We start from the raw sequence: 22,694 nt of genomic DNA on the forward strand, positions 1-22,694 counted from the left end.
GACAAGGCTGGTTTGAGTATAACTAGTGGAACGTCCATGTAGAGAAGCAAGAAAGTTCAGGAGTCATCCACATCAAGATGAGCTCACCAAGGGAGGCGGGAAGGGAGAGAACAGAAGGCGAGGGCCTGAGGAACACCTGTACTTCTGGGACAAGAAGAGAGGAGGAGTCAGAAATAGAAAAAGCAGGAGCAGAGAGGCAGGAGAACCAAAAAAGTGCATTCGAGAAAGAGGGTGTGGGTGATCTCAGCTGATGCAGGCAGGTCAGGAATGAGGACTGAAAATGCTGCGTCCATGTCCTTCACGTTGTCCATGATGTTCAATGAGCAGTTTCAGTAGAGATGGGAGCAGAAGCCAAATTGCAAAGTGTTAAGGAGTGAAAGAGAGGAGAGAACTGAGACGGTACTCGAGGGGTCAGCAGATGGAAAGGAAGCTGTTTCAGGACAAGGGAAGGTGGAGAAACTGGAGAATGCAAAGGAGAGGGGCTGATTGATGCAGCAAAGTCCTACATGAGGGGATGGGACACTAGCGGGGAGTTAAGCACTGGGGACCACCAAGGGCAGGCCCTCTACCACCGAGGCAGGAGGGACAGAAGAAGAAGACTGGAGTTGAGGAGGGGAGGTGGAGAACACAGGTTGGAGCTCAGTCACTCTGGTTGCCATCACCTGCCCAGCATTCCTGATGCTTGTGAAAGAGGCAACGTCAACATGGGCACACCACCACTGTGTGTCTGGGATCTGAGCTAAGGGACCTGTATGCCCCAGAACCCGATCACTTTTGCGGTCACAGTCATGGCCTCTTGACCAGCCATGGGCTCACTCTCTCATTCAGTTATTCAACAATATTTACTGCCCACCTATTACGTGACAGGTGCTGTGTGAAGTGCCGGGAGTTATGTGAGTAAGAGGGACCGGGCCCCGACCTCACAGAGCTCAAGGGTAGCAGGGAGTACTATTAAGGAGCCTTTCACAAGGGGTGGCAAGGCTAGATACAGGGTGCTATGGAACTCCAGGACAAGGACACCTCACCTCGGTGAGGGTGCGTGGTGGGTAGAAAAACCAGGGAAGGAAGAGACACATAAGCAGAGAACCAAAGCCAGAGGAGGACTGAGCCAGGAGAATAGAAGGGGCGAGAATGTTCCAGAGAAAGGGTACAGTACACTCAAAGGAGCAAGAACCTGGTGATTCCAGGGACTGGGATCCAAAAGTTCAAGATGGCTGATACCAAAGCCAGACAAGGACAATACAAAAAAGAAAAACTACAGGTCAATATAGCTGATGAACATAGATGCAAAAATCCCCAACAGGGGGCTGGCCTGGTGGCGCAGTGGTTAAGTGCGCCTGCTCTGCTGCGGCGGCCCGGGGTTTGCAGGTTCAGATCCCGGTCGCACACTGACACACCGCTTGCTAAGCCATGCTGTGGCAGCATCCCATATAAAGTAGAGGAGGATGGGCATGGATGTTAGCCCAGAGCCAATCTTCCTCAAGAAAAAGGGGAGAATTGGCATCGGATGTTACCTCAGGGCTAGTCCTCCTCACACACACACACACACAAAAAATCCTCAACAAAATATTGGCAAACTGAATACAGCAATATGTTAAAAAGATCATACACCATGACCAAGGGGGATTTATACCAGGGACACAGGGATGGTTCAACATCCTCAAATCAATCAATGTGATACACCACATTAACAAAACAAGGAATAAAAACCACATGATCATCTCAATAGATGCAGAGAAGGCATTTGACAAGATCCAACAACGATTTATGATAAAAACTCTCAACAAAATGGGTATAGAAGGAAAGTACCTCAACATAATAATGGCCATATATAACAAACCCACAGCCAACACCATACTCACCGGGGAAAAACTGAAAGCCATTCCTCTGAGAACAGGAATAAGACAAGGGTGCCCACTCTCACCACTCTTATTCAACATAGTACTGGAGGTTTTGGCCAGAGCAATTAGGCAAGAAAAAGGAATAAAAGGAATCCAAATAGGCAATGAAGAAGCGAAACTCTTACTATTTGCAGATGACATGATTTTATATATAGAAAACCCTAAAGAATCCATTGCAAACTATTAGAAACAATCAACAGCAAAGTTGCAGGGTACAAAATCAACTTACAAAAATCAGTTGCATTTCTATATGCTAATAACAAACAAATAGAAAGATAACTCAAAAACATAATCCCATTTACAATCACAACAAAAAGAATAAAATATCTAGGAATAAATTTAACCAAGGAGGTGAAAGACTTATATAATGAAAACTAGCAGACATTATTGAAAGAAATCGATGATGACATAAAGAAATGGAAAAATATCCCATGCACATAGATTGGAAGAATAAACATAGTTAAAATGTCCATATTACCTAAAGCAATCTACAGATTCAATGCAATCCCAATCAGAATCCCAATGACATTCTTCACAGAAACAGAACAAAGAATCCTAAAATTTATATGGAACAAGAAAAGACCCCGAATAGCTAAAGCAATCCTGAGAAAAAAGAACAAAGCTGGAGGCATCACAATCCCTGACTTCAAAATATACTACAAAGCGATAGTAATCAAAACAGCGTGGTACTGGTACAAAAACAGACACACAGATCAATGGAACAGAATTGAAAGCCCAGAAATAAAACCACACATCTACAGACAGCTAATCTTCGACAAAGGAGGTAAGAACATACAATGGAAAAAGGAAAGTCTCCTCAATAAATGGTGCTGGGAAAACTGGACAGCCACATGCAAAAGAATGAAAGTAGACTATCTTCTTTCACCATGCACAAAAATTAACTCAAAATGGATCCAAGGCCTGAAGAGAGACCTGAAACTATAAAACTCCTGGAAGAAAACATAGGCAGTACACTACTTGACATCAGTCATAAAGGGATCTTTTCAAATTCCATGTCTATTTGGACAAGGGAAACAAAAGAAAAAATAAATAAGTGGGACTTCATCAGATTAAAGATGAAAATTCTACAAAGCAAATGAAACCGGGATCAAAATGAATAGACAACCCACCAGCTGGGAGAAAATATTTGCAAATCATATATCCGACAAGGGGTTAATCTCCATAATATATAAAGAACTCACACAACTGAACAACAAAAAAACAAACAACCCGATCAAAAAATGGGCAGAAGAAATGAACAGATAGTTTCTCAAGGAAGATATACAGATGGCCAATAGGCACATGAAAAGATGTTCAACATCACTAATCATCAGGGAAATGCACATCAAAACTACAGTAAGATATCACCCTACATCCGTTATAATGTCTATAATCACCAAGACAAAAAACAACAAATGTTGGAGAGGTTGTGGAGAAACAGGAACCTTCATTCACTGCTGGTGGGAATGCAAACTGGTGCAGCCTCTCTGGAAAACAGTATGGAGATTCCTTAAAAAGTTAAAAATAGAAATACCCTATGATCCAGCTATCACACTACTGGGTATCTATCCAACGAACCGGAAATCAACAATCCAAAGAGGCCTATGCACCCCTATGTTCATTGCAGCATTATTCACCATAGCCAAGACGTGGAAGCAAACCAAATGTCCCTCTACTGATGATTGGATAAAGAAGATGTGGTATATATATACAAAAGTTCAGGATGGTGGAGAGCAGAGCAGAGGACGGTCATCCAAGGGATGGGGCTGAAGTCATAGGAATAGGGCCTGCATGGGATATTCAGCAAAAAATACAAAATAAAGGGGGCCGGCCCAGTGGCGCAAGTGGTTAAGTGTGCGCGCTCCACTGCGGCGGCCCAGGGTTCGCTGGTTGGGATCCCGGGTGCGCACCGATGCACGGCTTGGCAAGCCATGCTGTGGCGGATTCCCATATAAAGTGGAGGAAGATGGGCACAGATGTTAGCCCAGGGCCAGTCTTCCTCAGCAAAAAAAAAAAAGAGGAGGATTGGCAGATGTTAGCACAGGGCTGATCTTCCTCACACACACACACACACAAAAAATACAAAATAAAATAAAATAATTACCTAATTATGAGATCAGGCCTCCATAGGTCACTATACCCTGGGACCAAAACAATGGTGTACATTGTGTGCTGAATAAACTCCATAATCCTTGCGGGGGGAACTGCTGCAGTGGCTAAATCAGTGACCATCAGAAACAGAAAGGAAGGAAGGAAGGAAGGAAGGGAGGGAGGAAGGAAGGAAGGGAGGGAGGAAGGGCCGGACTGGCTTGGCTTAATGGGAGCTGAATGTAATGGACTATATCATTTTTTCAAGCTGGTCAAGATCAATCCCACCAGATGTCAGGTAACTGAGGCCTGTGAAGAATGATTGACAGGAAACCAGGTATGAAAAAGCCCTGAATTGCACCTGACTCTTGCTTGCATGCCCAGTGCCAGCCTGAGTGTGGACCTCCCAGACTTGCCACTGCTGTCAATTAAAAAACCACCTGTGGGGAGTGCAAACTGGTGCAGCCACTATGGAAAACAGTATGGAGATTCCTCAAAAAATTAAGGATAGAACTACCATATGATCCAGCTATTCCACTGCTGGGTATTTATCCAAAGAACTTGAAAACACCAATGCGTAAAGATACACGCACCCCTGTGTTCATCGCAGCGTTATTCACAATAGCCAAGACTTGGAAGCAACCTAAGTGCCCATCAAGGGACGAATGGATAAAGAAGATGTGGTATATACACAATGGAATACTACTCGGCCATAAGAAACGATGAAATCCAGCCATTTGTGACAACATGGATGGACACTGAGGGTATTATGCAAAGTGAAATAAGTCAGAGGGAGAAGGTCAAATACCGTACGATCCCCCTCATTAAGTAGTAGATAATAACAACAACAAACAAACACATAGAGACAGAGATTGGATTGGTAGTTACCAGAGGGGAAGAGGAGAGGAAGGAGGGCAAAAGGGATAATTTGGCACATGTGTGTGGTGATGGGTTGTAATTAGTATTTGGGTGGTGAACATGATGTAATCTATGCAGAAATAGAAGTATAATGATGTATACCTGAAATTTATACAATGTTATAAACCAATGTTACTGCAATAAACAAAAAATTAAAAAACAAAAAAACCACCTGTGGCCTGCGTGCCTTGGTGGGAAGGGGTTTGAGTCCTAAGGTGTGCTGAGAAGCCGCTCTGAGCCCCAGGGCCACCAAAGGGGGCAGCTGAGCCAGGCTGATTCTGGTTGCCACCCCCTGCCAGTTCAAGGTGGGCTCAGACCGTCCATGAAGGAGCCCATATTTACAGCCCACTCTTAGAGCAGACAGGAGAAGCTTCTGGGAGGGTCCAAGGACCGTGGAGGACCCGCCAGGGGGCCTGCGTAAGTCTAAGCCAGCCTGAGGTGCAGCATCACACAGACTTGCCCTTTGGTCACAAATTCATTTCTATATTTCTATGTTTCCTTTTATTTCCTAACAAGAATTCATTTTCCAAAAATGCCAAGTTTATCTCACACGTACCACAGGGTAAGGTTGGAAAGAAAAAAAAACACTAACAATGGAATAAAAGCTCAATTCCAGGCTCAACTCCACTGTTCTGGCTGTGTGATCTGGAACAGGGGCAGAAAGGAGAAAGTCACAGTCCTGAGCGCCTGTAGGGCAAGCACTGTGCTCCTGAACCACCTTCACGTTGAGGAGGAAGAGACCCCCCTTCACAGGTGGAGATCAAGGCTCAGAGCTAACTTGCTCAGGGTCCCACAGGTAGAAAATGACAGGTGGGAGTCCAATCTGACCACAAAGCGTGCTGGGCAAAGTCACTTCGCCTTTGCGTGCACATTTCTTCAATTTCAAAATGGGAACAATAATAGGCTATTACGAGAATGAAATGAAGTAATATGCGTGAAAACACGTGGTAAACTGTAAGGCATGATGCCCGTGTTAATGTCTTCCCTGTGACCCTCCCTGGCAAGGGCAAGGTCTAGGCCTCTGCCCTCCCTGGTGCTCGCTACAAAAGGGCAGGTGCTGAGAACAACTCTGCCAAATGGATCCAAGGCCTTGGCTCCCTGCTCTTCCTGGCTTGCTTGGCCAATACTCAACAGGATTTATCGCATAGTTCCTGGAACATCCTGGATCTGCTAGAACAATGCCCAGCCCAGGCCAGCTGTCCTGAAGCCTCCTGACCATCTTACAGGATCAGCCAGTGGCTGCAGCAGGAGACCTGAGGTGCCAAAATGACCACTGACTCAGGTCTGGATGTGCCTGAAAATTCACCAGAGCTGTCACAACAGAGGGACATTGCTGGGAATGTCTTCACTTAGCAGCCACTGTCAACGCCCAGATGGAAAGCAGCCGTGGTGCAGGATAGGGCCCTCCACTTCCAGAATCCCAGCCCCAGGCTCCAAGGAACAGTAGGTCCAAGTCTACACCTGTCTCTCCCTACCCTCATCCCCCAGCATGCCAGGAGTGTTCCCTTCTGGGAAGTGGCCTCTGTGGCCTCCTCATCCCAGTACAGCTTGATTCACCTAAACAGGACATGCCAGGTGGCATAGGCAGGTGGCCTGGCCTCCTCAGGGAAGTCTGGAAAAACCCAGGACGCAGGGAAGTAGACCAAGCTCCCAAGGACTCAAGCTGGCCTTCTCTGCCACCCTCTGATAAAGGGCACAAGGTTCATGCTCTCTCAGGGACATAGAAGGGCAGGGGACGAGCACTGGGTGGGGAGTCAGGAGCCCCGGGGCCTAGTCCTCGCATTGCCACCAACTGCTGTAGGACCTTGAACAATCCACTTCCCCTCGCTGGGCCTCAGTTTCCTCATCTGTAAGTGAAAGATCTGGAGCTAGATCACTGAGACCAGTTACAATACTTGCTTTCCATGATGTCACATATCTTGGTGACCCCTCAGAAAGCCTCACACAGTCCCTAATACAGACCTTCCCCAAGCCCTGAAACTGGAAGCAAATTTAAGACAAAACCAGCAGGAAGCAGGTCCACCTCTCACCTCCTGGGCGTGCCCTCACTGCCCTCAGTTTGGGCTCCTGAGGAACTCAGCTTTGGTTGGATCATCCCTGGACCCATCTGGAAGAAAAAGGCTAAAACCCTAAACTGTAAAGAGGAACTCATCGCTTCACTTAGCTGTCAGACGAGGCACTGTGCAGATCCCGAATTAGGCCATGAAAGTGACACCCGCTGATCCCATATAATAAAAGTTGCTAAACTCCCTGTCACAGCTTGCCTGTTCGCAGGGATGTCCTGGGCCAAGCACAGGGTCCCTGGGTCCTTCCAGGCAGCCTCACCTCAACCCCAGCGAACAGAAGACTGGGCAGAGCACACATCTCTCCAGCCCCTCATGGTGTTGGCAGCAAGCTCCAGACAGAGACTGAACCCAGGGATCGACAGGAAAGCTTTGCCGCCTTGGAGAAGTCCCTTAGTCTCTGGGCCTCGTTTTACTTGCTGTAAAATGAGGATAAGCATAATGATTGGTTTGATGCAAGGGATAAAATATACAATACATAGACACGTGTTGTATAAACAACCAAATGAACCAGATAATGGTGGAAAAACAAAAGAGGTGTACAAATTTTTAGAGTGGTGTGATGGAGCCAGCTTGCAAGAGCCAATTTTTAAATGTTCAGAAATTTTGCCAGCCAGTTGACATCACGTTGGTAGCTTGAAATCAGCCACAGCAGGAGTATTTACACCGAAGAAATGGTCATATACTAAAAATCGGGGTTTTTTTTTCCAGAGAGCCGGTTGTTAAACACTTGCCAGCACATTGCTATATAGAAATAAGAGTAATGCAACAGGAGCCAGTTTGTTGTCGCTTCAAACACACCATAACTTTATACGTCCAAATGAACGTTGACTACTTCAAGACAGTCAACTTAGGAGGTCATATTGTTTCCTAACACTTATAAAATTTTTCCATTTCCAAAAACATTTATTGAGACCTATCATGTGCCAGGCACCAGGCAAAGATTAAAAAAAAAAAAAAAAACCCTCCTCTAAATTGCTTATAGGGTGGTGGAGGAGGGAGAAAGCACATACTACGGGACATTCTGGAGTGGAGAGGTCCCAGCCCCAGCTGTGGGGGCCCAAGCCCAAGCCACTGGGAAGGGCACTTTAGGCAGAAAGAATGGCATATGCAAAGGCACAGAAGCAAAGGTGATAAGATAACTTGTTTAAATTCCTAAGAATTGGCTTTGAGGAAGTTTTAAAGTTGTTACATTATAGGTACCATTTACTCTAGCCAAAAAGTACATCCCTCACCTTGCCCCTTCACCAGAATTTAGCACCAAATTTCCTTTGGCTGTTTGCAAAACTCAAATCTACTTTTCAGAGGGTGGGAATTTGCCATCACTGAGACCAGCTCCTCAAAGCAAAGAGGAGCTCCCAAAGACGTTTGGTAGAGGCAACATCCCTGGAGCATCTGAGCCCAGACTCCAAGTGACTGTTCCAGGTTGAGCAGGCACTTGGATGTACACAACCACTTCAATTTCCATCTCATTGCTCAATAATGCTTTACAGGGAACAATGAGTGCCAACTTTTTTCTCTTAAGACACATCCACGTTTTGCCTTGGAGAATGCCAGAATTTGAATTTCAAAAATAAAGGCAAAAAAAAAAAAAAATCCGAAAGGATCCAGACAGAAAAAGGAGGTTACCTACAAAGGAACAAAAGTCAAGGTGACCTCAGCCTCTGCAACATTAAACGCTAGCAGACAGTGGAACCAGGTCATGAATCCTATGCCAGCCAAGTCATTGTCCACGTGTAGAGGCAAGCGAATGCCATTCTCTCATTCACATGGGTTCAGAAAATATATCACCAATATGCCCTTTTTGAAAAAAATATTTGAAGGCACATTAACTGTCTGGGGAGGAATTAAAACACAAAATTCAAAAACGGGGAAGTTGAGGTATCATTATAAGTGAGCAGTAAACCAATTAAGTCTAAAAAATAAATTATTGGTGTAAATTTGGTTTAAAATTGGACGTTAACCATTTATATGAAATTATAGAATAGGTAAAACTAATCTATGGTGAAAGTATTGGTTTCTGGGTGAGCAGGCATTAACTGGGAAGGGTTAAAAGGAAACTTTCTAGAGTGATGGAAATGTTCTTTCTCTTATAAGGACTTGTGTTACATAGAGGTGTACATTTGTTAAAACGTTGAATGGTACACTTATAATTACATTTCACTGTATATAATTATATATGAATAAAAAACGAATAATATCTTGAGTCTTCTAAACTATGAATACGGTATAATCTTTCTTTAGGTCTTTAATTTCTCTTAGCAATGTTTTGTAGTTTTCAGTGTACAGGTCTTGCATGTCTTTTATCAGATTTATTCCATTTCATATTTTTGATGCTATTGTAATTGGCATTATTTCAATTTTTGATTGTTTGTTGCTAATAAATAGAAATACAATTGATTTTTACATACTGATCTTGTATCCTGCAATCTTGTTGTACTCACTAATCAGTTCTAGTAGCTTTTTTGGAGATTCCATCAAATTTTCTTTATAATCATGTCATCTATGAATCAAGACAGTTTTACTTCTTCCTTCCCAATCTGGATGCCTTTAATTTCTTTCTCTTGTCTTATTGCATGGGCTAGAACTTCTACCATGATGTGAAGTAGGTGATGAGAATGGACATCCTTGCCTCATTGCCAGTCTTAGGGGGAAAGGACTTAGGTATTTCGCCATTAAGTTTGCTGTTAACTATAGAATTTTTGTAGATATTCTTTATCAGATAGAGGATGCTCCATTCTAATCCTAGTTTGCTCAGAGATTTTTACCAAAACTGAATGTGAGATATGTGTCAAATTAAACATTAGGGAAATGCAAATAAAATGCTAATGAGATACCACTACATACTTAGTAGAATGGCTAAAATTAAAAAGACTGACCATACCAAGTATTGGTGAGGATGTGGAGCAACTGGAACTCTCACTCAGTACTGGTGGGCATGGGATACAGCCACTTCGGAAAACAGTTTGGCCGTTTCTTAAAAAGTTAAGAAGGTATTTCCACAAGAGAAATTAAAGCACATGTCCACACAAAAACTTGTAAATGAATGTTCATAGTGGCTTTATTTGTCATATCCAAACACTGGAAACAACCCAAAAATGTTCAACAACAGGTGAATAAATCAACAATTGTGACATATTCATACCACATACCAGGAATGAACTATTGAACCTGCAATAATGTGGATGGATCTCAAAATAATTATGCTGAGTGAAAGAAATCAGACAAAAAAAGGATATATAACATATGATTCATTTATATAAAATTATTGAAAATTAAAACTACTTTATAGACACGGAAAGCAGATCAGTGGTTGCCTGGGGATGACGGTGGGGGTCAGGGAGAGGCGAGAGGAGGGGACATGAGGAAGCTTTTGAGGGTGATGACTATGTCTATTGTGATTGTGGTGATGGTTTCATGGGTGTATACAAATGTCAAAACTTATCAAATTGTACACTTTAAATATGTGCTGTTATTATACACCAATTATATCTCAATAAAGCAGTTTAGAAATGGAATCAAAAAATAATTTTTAAGAGAATGTTAGTACTACAAATCATTATTAAAAGAACATATACATAATATAAAAAAAATAACTTAATAGCAACGCTCTGAGATTTTAACCACAGGCAAAGTTAGCAAAGACTAGTAGGGTGGGGAGAACCTCTTGAAACAAAAGCAGCTAAAGCTCTCATCACAGGACAGGGTGTCAAAAGTCAGAGTTATTCTTGATTTTGATACTTAGAGAAATATAAATTTTTTTAAGAGTGTAGAGGAACTTCAAGTCCAGCAGAAGCAACTGGTTAGGCACTGGGGCCTCCCATCTCAAGAGGCTTCAGTGCCCATTTGTCACGCCGTGGGGGGATGGGCTCACTGGCTTCCCAAGTCACATCCTGTGACTCTTCCAAATACCCAGAGCCAGGAACTAGATCAGCAACAACCTCCTACCCACGGGGACTATGAGACCCACCTGCCCTTCTCTGCTTCATCCTTGCCTCCTTGATATTTCAACTTAATATCAATCAGTGATCATCCAGCAATCCCACTGCTGGGCATATCCTGGAAGGAAATGAAATCACTATCTCGAAGACATATCTGCACCCTCATGTTCACTGCAGCATTATTCACAATAGCCAAGATGTAGAAACACCTAAATGCCCATGGACGAGGTGAATCAGTAAAGAAAATGTAGTATAGATAGATGATTGATTGATAGATAGATAGATAGATAGATAGATAGATAGATAGATAGATGGATGGATGGATGGATACAGATAGAAATATAAATATAGATGGAATATTATTCAGGCAAAAAAAAAAAAAGAAGGTAATCCTGCCTTTTGCAACAACATGAATGAACCTGGAGGACATAAGGTTATGCTAAGTGAAATAAGTCAGACAGAGAAACAGAAGTACTGTATGACCTCACTTACGTGTGGAATCTAAAAAAGCTGAACTCACAGAAACAGAGAGCAGATTGGTGGTTGCCAGGGGCTGGGCGGGTGGGGGAGATGGGGAGATGTTGGTCAAAGGGTACAAACTTTCAGTTATGAGATGAAATAAGTTCTAATGCACAGTATGGTGACTATAGTTAACAATACTGTATTGTATACTTGAAAGTTGCTGAGAGTAGATCTTAAATGTTCTTGCCACCCCCAAAAAAAGACAATTATGTGAGGTGATGGAGGTGTTAACTAACCTTATTTTGTGGTAATCACATTGCAATATATACATATATCAAATCATCATGTTGTATATCTTAAACTTAAACAATATTATATGTCGATTATATCTCAATAAAGTTGGGAAGAAAACAAAACGATCAGTGATCCATTAGTCTGGTACCACACTGGACAGGTTCCCATCCATCCTGAGCTTTGACTCTCTTGTCTGTGAAGGCAGAGATTGGCTTCCTTCAAAACTAAGGAGACACCGCCATGTCCCCTCACTGAAGGACACCCTCCCTGGGGAAGGCGATAAAATGCAGGGCTTCCAGACACAAGCCTGGGAGGCAGACAAACCAGCCCCAGTGCTGGCTCTGCCGTCACTACTGTGCCCTTGGGAGGATCCACTAGGGTCCTCAGGTTGTTCCCCAGCTAAGTGGGAATGAAAACACCTACCTCTGTATGAAAGGCTTTTGCATAGCACCTGGCAAATAGCAATCCCGAAAAAAACACAGTGGTTATTGTTGTTTTATTAATATTAAAACTATCATTGAGGTGATGGTTCTTAACTACGAACTGAAAGCTTGAAGTTTGATCAATACTTTTTCTTTCATTCATTTTTTTTTCATTAATTCCAAAAGCTCTTTCTGAGGATGTATTAAAATACCTAACATGATATCTGGCGCATGGTGGGCACTCAATAATCATTACACATCCCCTGCCGTCACCACCCCTGCTGGGACCAGGCACTGGGGACCAAAGATGAACAGGCCCAGGCCCATTCCTGAAGGAGCTCTCAGTCTAGGGAGAGACAGAGGTGAACCCCAAGGTGCCAAGCAACCTGAGGTCAGTGCCAAAGAGAATCCCAGAGGGAAGACACAGGGAGGGGAGGTTGACAGCACCTGGTGACCAATTAGCCACAGCGGTCAGGGGCCTGGAGGGTCCATGACGACTGTCAGGCTGTCGGGCCTGGTTAACAGCAAGAGCCAGGGAATAGTATCAGGAAAAGGTGACCCAGGGAGGCAGATATTTGGGCAGGAATGTGTGAAGTTCACTTTGGGTCATGTTGAAACTGATGCTCTGTCTTTGGTGGTCCCCTTATCAGTGAGAACAGAATTTGTGGAAGGAGAACAAAGCCAGGCCCAGAGATCTGGGATGCTCAGGCTAGGCCTGAGGATGGCAAGGAGCCCTGGGACTTTGCAGGCATGTGGCAGGAGGGGCCCTGGCCAGGAGTCAGGCAGCCTGTGTGCTAGCTGGAGCACCAACACTTACTAACCCTCTAAACAGGCAAGCTGTTTCACTTCTCTGAGTCTTGGCATCTGCTAAATGCAGATGAAAATACTCTCTTGCCAATTCACAGGGTGGCTGTGAAGAATCTAGAAGAAACTGAAAAATTGTATAAGGCTATATAAATAAAAGGGGTCAAGTCCAAAGTCCCCGTGGGAAAGCTGAGGCTCATGGTGATATGATGCCCAGGGCCACACTGTGGTTTCTAAGAGCCATTGATCTCTGGTGCCTCTGCCCCTCTATGATGCCTTAGTCCCTCTGAGTACTTGCTGGTGGTACACTGAGCCTCCCTTGGGGCCATCCCAGAAGACGAGACCCTCAGACCCCAATCCTGCCTCTGACACAAACAGACCTGTTACCTGCGTGGCACAGGCCAAGGTCAGCCTCTGCAGGATACATTCCAGCCCAGGTGGGAGGCAGAGCAGGAACCCACAGCCACAGGACAACCCAGGCCCTTCTGAGCCCCACACAGGCTGGGCTGGCGTCTGGGAAATGAGACATGTCTGGCTCTGAGTGTGTGCTCCAAGGAGGTTTATTAGCATCCATGCTAGGGAGCCCCAGGCCCTGCCCAGAACGAGGAGCTGAGAGCATCCGGATGGGGAAGCAAGGTCACCACAGGCTGACAGGCCTGGCACCCGTGGAGCTGGTAGTGTTTCTGCTTCAAGCACAGCCAATTCACCGCCCTTTGCCCTTTAAGCCTCCTCCTAAAGAGGTAGGGCTGTCCTCTCCATAAAGAAAAGAGGTCCCCAAAGGTTTCTTGACCTGTCTGACCTCTGCCAGCCCCCCTGAAATCTAGACCCAGGCCCTCTGTCTGCTCCCGCACCTCAGGCAGCATCAGTGACCACATGTCCGGTGGTGTCAGCCCCACCCTCACCCTGGCAGCCCCTGTCTTGCTCCTAGAACCTGACAACTAAAGTCTGGAGTGGACAAATTCTATCAGGTTCTCCAGCTGCTCCTCCAGGCGCTGCTCGTCTCCGTGGTTCTCGATGACCCAGTCGAAGCCCCCAAAGTTGTCCAGGCCACATTCTGACTCAGCGTCATCCACCCCTGTGGAGGAAGCACGGCGAGGTCAGGCCCTATGGCTCCGGACAAACACCGGGCACCATCCCCAGGTGGAGCCCCACTCTCTTTGCCTCCCCTCTGCCACTCCAGAGCCGGCTCCACCCACCCCAGAGGGCACTTCCTCACCCCCTGAAACACCAAGATAGCAGGTTCAGCAGCCCACAGCCCCCGAGCCCCCCCACAGGGTCCTGCTAACTTAAGCCTTTACTTGCCACTGCCTGGGTGGCAAGTCACCTAAAACCACAGATTACCCAAAAGGACACTGCATTTTCATTTTATGTGAAGCTGGTTGTGTCGATTTCTATCCCTAAATCTCTGATTCAATCCCCTCAGGAGGCAGCATGTGTCATTCTCATCTGACAATGAAAATGGTAATAACAGCATCGACCTCAATAGTGAGTTGTGACTATACAGTGAGATAATGTGTACAGAGCACACTTAGCACAGGCCTGGCCTATGGGAGTGTCCAGGAGATGAGCAGCCATCAGGAGGGGCCAGACCCATTGGAGCTGAACTTCCCGAGTCAGTGACCCACGGCAGGAAAGAGGCCTGAGCTGTGCCCCTGAATTGCTTCAGAGCAGGTCCTGGGCCTGCATGACCAAGGCTCCCTAGGAAAGTTTCCTCTTCCCCTGGTCCCCCCATTAATCAAACAGGAGAGAGGTGTGTCAGGCCTGCCCTCTGACCTACTGTCAGCTCCCACCAGGCTGGAAAGCAAAGGTGAAGGACCATGGGGTGGGTCTCAGCCAGACATCCAGAAGCCCACTGGCCTAGAGAAGACAGCCCAGCTAAGGGTACCAGGCCAAGGTCATGGGGGAACTTTATCCCTAAGGACACCCTCTCCCACCCCACTCCATTTTCCAATCTAGGGGCACTGCTGAGCTCCAGGCCTCAGATTCCCTTTTGTAATCCCTCGCTCACTCCCCTACAGCCTGCCAGGGAGACAGCAGAAGACCTGGAGCATGGGAGTGGGTAGCCTGGTCGACAGGTGGGGTGGCTGGCCTGTGTGCCGGGCCTTGGGGGCAAAGGTGGTGAGCAGCTTACCTGGAGTGAACACCCAGCCCCGCTGCTGTCGGCTCTGCTCTGAGGCCACCACACGGACTGTCTGCGTCGCAGCCCCATAGGCCTCCTGAAACCACTGGATGTCGGACACCCTCCGTGCATCACTCACCAGCTGCAGGGAAGGGACACAGACAGATGACCAAAAGGACATGGTGCAGGGAGCAGCAGGACAGGGGCTGGAGGTGAGGGACAAAGATGGGAAGACCCAGCCCCACTCCAAATAAGCAGGAGCACGGGGTTAGGGGGTGGACTACAGAACCTAGACAAGTGTAGCCCCATTCCCATTATCACCCACCCAGCTGGGACAGACACCCCTCCTCCCTCCAGGCAGCCCTCCCTGATCACTGCAGCCCACAGCCTGTTCTGCCCACACTGTCTCTGCCACGGACACACACGTGTTCCATGGTCGTGTTGGTCATCACTGTGCTGAAGAAGAGGCCTCAGGCTTTGAAGTCAGCTCAGCCAGTCCCACTCACTCATTTTACAGATGAGCAAACTGAGGCCAGAAACAAAGATACTCTAACTGGTCCCTGCCCCCCAGCACCTTTTAAAATGTAAATGTGATTTCTGTCAGTCCCCTGCCCTCAACCCCTCAAAGGCTTCCCATCATTCTAATAAAATCCAAAGCTCTCACCCCAACTGACAAGGCCCTACAAGATCTGGCACCTGTTTCCCATCGTCTTCCCCTCATTAACACCACTGCAGAAAACTCACCTCCTTGCTGTTTCTCAAACCTGCCAACCAGGTTTCCTCCTCAGGGCATTTGCACATGCTACGCCTCTGCCTGGGTAATCACAGGGTAGGTGCCCTCACTACATGGAGGTCTCTGCTCAGATGTCACCTCCTCAGAGAGGCTTTCCCTACCATCCTGGCTCCCTTCCTGTCCCTCTTGATTCTGATATGCTGTTTATTTTCCTCTGAGCACTAAGTACTCTTGAAATCATCACTATTTACTACTTTGTTTGTGTGTTTATTGTCTGTCTGCCCTCCACAGAGTCAGCTCCAGGAAGGAAAGGGCTGTGTCTCATTCACTGCTATCTCCCTGGCCCCTAGTGCACCGTCGGACACACGATGAGCACGCAGGAGCACACGCTCAGTGGGTGAAGGAATCAGGAAATAAAAGGGCAGCTGTTCCTGTCCATGCTGCTGACATGTTCATCCACCCAATTATTAAACAAGTATCAGAGTAAGCATCCACTGGGTGGCGGGCGCTGTGTCAGGTGCTGGGGATAGAGTGGGGAGCAAAACAGACCTGGTCGTGCCCTCAGGGAGCATACAGTCTAGTGGGAAACAGACACTAAACCCACAGCTTCACTAACAGCCGTGTAATCACAGTCATGCCAACAAGCATCTCAACCTTAACACCACGGGAACAGAACCCCTGATTTTCTCCCCACACCTTCCCTGTCTCAGAGAATGACAACTGTATTTGTCCAGCTGCTCAGAAGAAAATCCTTCGCAATGTCTCCTGTCCTCACACCCCACAGCCAACGCACTGGTAAATCCTATCGGTTCTATCTTCAAAATCTGTGCAGAGTCCACCCCTTCTCTCCACTCTACCAGTACTCGGAGCTGAGCCACAGCCACTCTGCCTGTCTTCCAGAAAGATCCTCAATCTGGCCTCTCTGCTTCCACTCTTGCCCTTCCCCCAGCAGCCAGGATGAGGCTCGCAAACCTTACATCAGATTGTGTCTCTCCTCTGCTCAAAACCCTCCAATGAGTCTCCATCTCACTCAGAGAAACATCCAGGTTATTCTAAAGAACCAGCGTGATCTGACCTCACCTCTTGCCACTCACCCCTCACCCATATCCATTTGGCTCCCTCTCTCACTTCCATCAGGTCCTGCTCAAGTGTCACAACAGCGAGGGCTTCCCTGACGCCCTTAAGAAAGCAGCAACCTGGCCCCCTCACACCCGTGGCCTGGTGTATTTTGCTTAGTATTTATCTCCACCTGACACATTCTACATTTATCTAGGGCCTAACTCCCTCCATCCCAGCTATAACGTGAGCTCCCTGAGGGCAGGGACTTTCTCGTGTTTTGTACTGATGTACCCCCACATCGCCTGGACCCAGGCCTGGTACAAGGAGACACTGCTGGCGGCCAGAACGAATGAGGGAGGGAAAGGGTGAGGGGCTGTGGGAGCACCTGACAGGGAGCTCCAGTCAAGACCTGGGTGTCAGGGAAGTCTTCCCTGCGGAGGTGCCAGGTAAGATGAGCCGGCACTAACCAGGTGAAGAGGGAAAGGAAGGGCAGTGCAGGCTGGCAGAAGAACATGTGCAGAAACCCGGATTCCAGAAGGAGCCTGATTTCCTTGAGGAACAGAGAGACGGCCGATGCAGCTGCAGCTTAAGGAGTAAGGAGGCTAAAAGGGTAGCAGGAGCCAGATTAGTGATGGCCCAGAGGTTCATGTTAAGGATTTTGATTTTGTTCATCAGAACAATGGGACAAAGGGTTCTAAACAGAGGAGTGACATGACCTGGTTCATGTTTTTAAAGGTCACTCCAGCTGCTGTGTGGTGAATGGATCATAAGGGACAGAGCAAAGCCCGGACCAATGTGGGGGCTACTACGATTGTCCAGGTGAGAGACAGCAGGGCTGGGACCAGGGAGGTGGCAGTGGAGATAGAAAAACGGACACATCTGAGATTATTTGGGGAAAGGCAGAGGGCTGGGGAAATGGGTTTTCTTAATTCTGCCATAGTGCCACTTACCCAGACCGGCTGGGAGACGCCCTCCACAATTTTCCTGCAGAAGAAGCCTGGGTCAGCCTGGCGCTTCTCCTCCCCCCAGCGGATCATGTCCCTCCGATAGGCCTCCTTGTAGGTGCTGGCATCCAGGAGTCTCTGGAAGTTCAAGCCATGCTCCTGCCAAAGCACATATGTCTCTGCCACCAGCCTCTCAACCTCGCTGGTCTCTCCTAAAGCAGGCAAAGGGCCATCCCTTCCTCGCCCGCCTCCCCCAAGACGACGCAAGGACTAATGAGGCTTCCGCCAGGACAGAGGCCTGCAAGGGAAAGGGCCCTAGAAATTAAGAAATCCCAAACACTGGCAGATGGGTAATCCAGAAATTGTTTCCGTTTATCTTTGAAATGCGTGATGTGGTTTTCTCTTTTGCCACAGTTTTACCTTCCCAATTATTTCTGGCTTAAACTAATCCTGAAATTAGTTTGCATCCCCTGGGCACAGGCTTAGCCTTCAACCAAAGTGGGAAATCTGAAAACACTGCATTCCATGTCCTTCCACTACCTCTTCTGGCATCGCTTGTCCCCATCCCAAAGCTCAGGAGGCTTGGCTTCCCCGTCTCTCTCCTCTCCCTCACCCCATTCCTCATCCCCAAATTCCTGGCATCTTTGCTGCAACAGCATCACTCCATTTGGCTCCAGGCACTCCTGGGGCCTCCCACCCAGAGGGCAGGAGGGGCTGCTCTGACCACCTTGCTTCTAGACCTGGCCTTCCCTTCTCCAGGGACACTGACAAGCAAGAGGGGTCCATCCAGAGGGCCCCAGGATGGGAAAGGTCTGAAAAACATCACTTAGTTCAGCTCCCCTACTAACTCACTGCAGACTGAGGGGGCCATGACAGACCGGTCAAATCACCCACCTGTGCCCTGTTCCAAGGTAAGGCCAGCAGCTACCTCCTATTGGGTAGTTGCCAAGTTCTACCACAGTGGCCCCCAGGAGCATCATGTTCTGCTTGTCAATTATAATTCCCATTGCGACGTAGAAACCAATGCGTTAACATTTCATTTGGGATTTGTTTTTAGGGGACGTGGGGGATGGAGCGGTGCTGGCCTTCCAAACAGCAGGGGCAGGCTGGCCTCTCAGAGTCTCCTATGGAGGTTTTAAAAATGCAAACTCTTGTCCCCCTCACCCCCTAGCCTGGCTCACAGGTCTGGAGTGGGGTCTAATTTGAGAACTTTGGAAGTAGATCAGCGATTTTCAAACTGCTCCTCAGAGCCCTGGGGTTCTTCGGAAGTGCCCAGGCCCCACTGGGGAAAGCTGAGTGCCTCTCCCTCCACCATCTTTCCTCCTGCCCCTCCCACTGGATGCATCCAATTTCATTTGGGAAAGGTTCCTACTAAAAAAATTTGAAAACCACTGAACCTGTTATCCCCAGGACCCCCCAGGCTACCATCCTATAACTGGGTCTGTTTAACTGATGGGAGAAGACCCAACGGTACAGGAGAATGCTTCCTATGGAGACGGGTCTGTTGTACGGAAGAGGGGCACAAATTCATTTTGCGTGGCCCCAGAAGGCCAGACTCAGGCCAACTGACCAAGAGAGCATGAGCACATGGAAGGGCGCACCTAGAGGTCAAGGGAGGAAATGTAAGCGATGAGGGGACTCTTCGTTGCGTGGGAAGCTGATCTCGCCTTCCAGGTTCCCTTTCTGAAGTATAAGATTCTAAGAGTTCCTGTTTATTTTTTACAATCCTTTTTTTTTTTAACCTACATAGTTCAAAATTCAAAAGATACACATTCGTTTACAGTGTTCCCCAGCACCGCAGCTCCCCTCCCTGGAGGCAACCAACGGTACAGTGTCTTATGTATCCTGCCCAGGCTTCTACCTGGAACCTGGTAGAAGCACCTGGAACAGTGCTGAACACAATGCAGGCACCCCATAAACATCTGCTGAATGGCTGAATATATGAGCAAATATATTTACAATTTTTCCCCATTTTTATACAAATGTAGCATTCTCTATACACTGTTCTACATCTTGCTTTTTTCACCTAACAATATATCTTGATGACTCATGTGATTAAATTTCTATGGGGAGAATTCCAAAGGCTGTGGCAGGCCCGCTGAGGGGGGGGGGGGGTGATGTGCGGTGTCATATTTTTTTGAGTAAGGGGACACATGCAGACCTTTACTGATAACACAGCATCAGAGCTGCCAACTCGCATCTATAGCCCTTCCTGGACACACTTTCTTGAACACACTCTGGGGAGGTGGCCTAAAGTGAGTGAGGGCAATGGGAATGAAACTTAAGCTAAAAATGCCCCCAAAAGGTCCACCCACAAAAAACTGCCCTAAAACTGCGACCACGCTGCCAACAGTGGTCATAGGGACAGTGCTAGTGACTCAAGCAACAGCAGAGCAACCACAGTCCAAGAGCCGGCTCCTTCCAAGCCACCAGATGCCACAGAGCCACCACCTACCTGAGCATACTGCTCCTTGAGTGGACTGGAGAGCCGGAGGACGGCACAGATGTCAGCTCCGAGTCTGTGGAACAGGAGATCCAAACCCAGTTAACCTAGAGTTTCCAGGCCCAGGAAGAGAAGTCCAGAGGGTTGAAGTCCCATTTCAGCAACTGATATCTACGTAATTCTGTCAGATCTCAACTTCCCTGATTCTATTTCCTCATTTGTAAAATGGGGTAACATTCTGTTCTGCCTCCCACAGGATTATTTTGAAACTTGAATGTGAAAGAGCCCTGAAAATAACAGGTAAAACAAATAAAATGATAATCATAGTGTGAACATCCCTGCCTGGCAATACTCTGGCTGGATTAGTTACTCATGGGCCCCTGAACAAGTTCTCTCACAGCCAGGGGCATCTCAGTCTCAACTGACTTGGTCACCACAGCACAAATCATTCATTCATTCAGGTGCTCAGTTTACTCATCCAACCACGTGTCGGGTACTGTGCTGGGATCCAGGTGACACAATGTGAATAAGATACCTGATTCCTGCCCTGACCTGAGATGCTCACAGATTCACTTAACCACTGACAGGGTGAGATAGGTGTTCTTATTTCCGTGTTTCAGATGAGGAAACCGAGGTTGAGTGAGGAGAACTGACCCAAAACAACATTGCAAGTAACGAAGCCAGTATTGGTAAACTAATAATAACAGTCAACATTTAGTTCCTGCACCTTTATTAGGTGCCAAGAATTATTCCAAGCCCTTCACAAGCATTATGTCATTCAATCCTTACAATCACCCTGTTATTATCTCCATCTCACAGAGGACAAAACTCAGGCACAGACTGGATAAGAAACTTGTACAAGATCACACGTGAGTAAGTGGTGAGTCAGGATTTGAATCCCAACCGTCTAACTCCAGAGCCTATGCTGCTGACCACTAGTTGACCTCTGTTTGGGGGTAAGGAGAAATGTAACTTAGGAAAAGGTGGTGGATACTTAGTGGTGAGAGATTCAGGAGGTCACCTCTGCCCTGTGTTCCCCTACAACCTCTTAGAAGCCCTGTGGGGCCCAAAAGCAGCCTCCTGGTACCCCAGCACACTGGCCTTCAAGAGGAGAGGAACCCCACTCCACTTTCACCCTGGCTCCTCTGCTCTCCTCACCCAGGCCCCAGCAAAAATGCTCCCACACAGAACATCTCACGTTGGGAGAAAACACTGAGCAAAAGGTATTCTTTGGGGAGGCAGTGAGGTAAAGCAGAAAGAACCCACTCCTTGGAGCTAAAGCTGATATGAGTCCTGGATCTGCCGATTACTTTGTGTCCCTGGCAAGTTTGAGGTTGTTTCACTTCTTTTTTCAACTTTTCAGAGCCTCAGTTTCTTCACCTGTGAAATGGAGATACTGACAGAATACCACATAGCACCTAACAAAGAGGTTTTGAGGGTTAAATAAGATAATATGTGCACACAGCGCCTGGCACACAATAAAGGGTCAATGAACCCCAGCTGTCAGGTGGTGTGCTGGGCAAGGATGTGTCTTTGGAGTCAGACACTACTGGGGCGTGGTCTTAGGCAAACCTTTTATCTGTGACTATTTGCTCATCTGTAACAGATTAGGAATGGTGTATAAAAAGTGCCTTGGTAGTAACTGTCAATGCTTCTTGGAGACAGAGACCTACAGGTTAGTCTTTGGAGAGGTGGCCGCCTGGTCTTTGAGGTGGGCGTGTGTAGACTGCTGTTTTATGTGCTGGTGACAATCCTCCGCCTCTTGCCGCCCAGTGCTCCCCCTGCCCTGCAACCCGAGGACCCCTACTCCAAAGATCATTCCACCGCCCCAGACGCACCCCTCGTGTCACGTGATGCGGGGATCTCCCCCTGCCTCCTCCTTCCCCGCCCCACGGACACCTGCTCTGCAGCGCCTCGGTCACGAAGTCCTTCCCGGATTTCCTCTTCCCGCTGAACAGCAGCACCAGCCGCGGGGCGCCTCCCACCGGGGCCATGGGGCCGCCACACTTTGCGAGCCCTAAAGCTGACACCTCTCCCAACCCCTTAAATCGGGCCACCCTGGGCAAAATGGACGCGGCCACTAGGTGGAGCGGAGACAAGGAGAGATTCCGCCCCGTCTTCTCCACAGCTGTTGAGAGGACTGTCAGCCCGCGCTTGTGCTTCCGCACATTTTAATTAATGTCTAAACAAATTAAATATGGAAAGAAAGAAGGCTAATTCCCAGGGCAGCCCTCTCCCCTGAAGAAGCTCCCCTACCAGGACCCACTTAGAACAGCCCAGCCCCGCCCGGAACCCGCCGTCACAGCCCCGCCCTCTTAGCGGACTCCGAGCTGGACGCAACTATTTTCCTCCTAGGGGGATGACGTCTTAAAATTTCCTAAGGTGAACCTCACGTGGCCTTCCACACAACCCTACAAACATTATGGGAAAAAGAACAAACGTGATAATGTTGAAGAAGTTTTTAAAGCTGCGTTTTTATTTGTGCACTTTAATGCTTGTGCTA

At 47.4% G+C, this 22,694-nt stretch overlaps 1 protein-coding gene across 2 annotated transcripts; it reads right to left on the bottom strand.

The window, feature by feature from the left end:
* Positions 1 to 10,013: 10,013 nt before the first annotated feature.
* Positions 10,014 to 22,402, bottom strand: PMVK (phosphomevalonate kinase). 2 transcript variants are annotated; one of them, XM_058539313.1, is made up of 5 exons: positions 22,091 to 22,402; positions 20,204 to 20,267; positions 17,755 to 17,907; positions 15,025 to 15,154; positions 10,014 to 13,968 (listed from the first exon to the last, which is right to left on the bottom strand). In XM_058539313.1, the coding sequence occupies exons 1-5, from the start codon at positions 22,183 to 22,185 to the stop codon at positions 13,832 to 13,834; spliced, it is 579 nt and encodes a 192-aa protein (XP_058395296.1). In that variant the 5' UTR covers positions 22,186 to 22,402; the 3' UTR covers positions 10,014 to 13,831. The 2 variants fall into 2 exon arrangements, with proteins under 2 accessions (XP_058395296.1, XP_058395297.1); XM_058539314.1 differs by lacking the exon at positions 22,091 to 22,402 and adding an exon at positions 20,367 to 20,491.
* Positions 22,403 to 22,694: the final 292 nt, after the last annotated feature.

The sequence above is a fragment of the Diceros bicornis genome, chromosome 4 (assembly GCF_020826845.1).
Source record: "Diceros bicornis minor isolate mBicDic1 chromosome 4, mDicBic1.mat.cur, whole genome shotgun sequence".
Taxonomy (NCBI): Eukaryota; Metazoa; Chordata; class Mammalia; order Perissodactyla; family Rhinocerotidae; genus Diceros; species Diceros bicornis.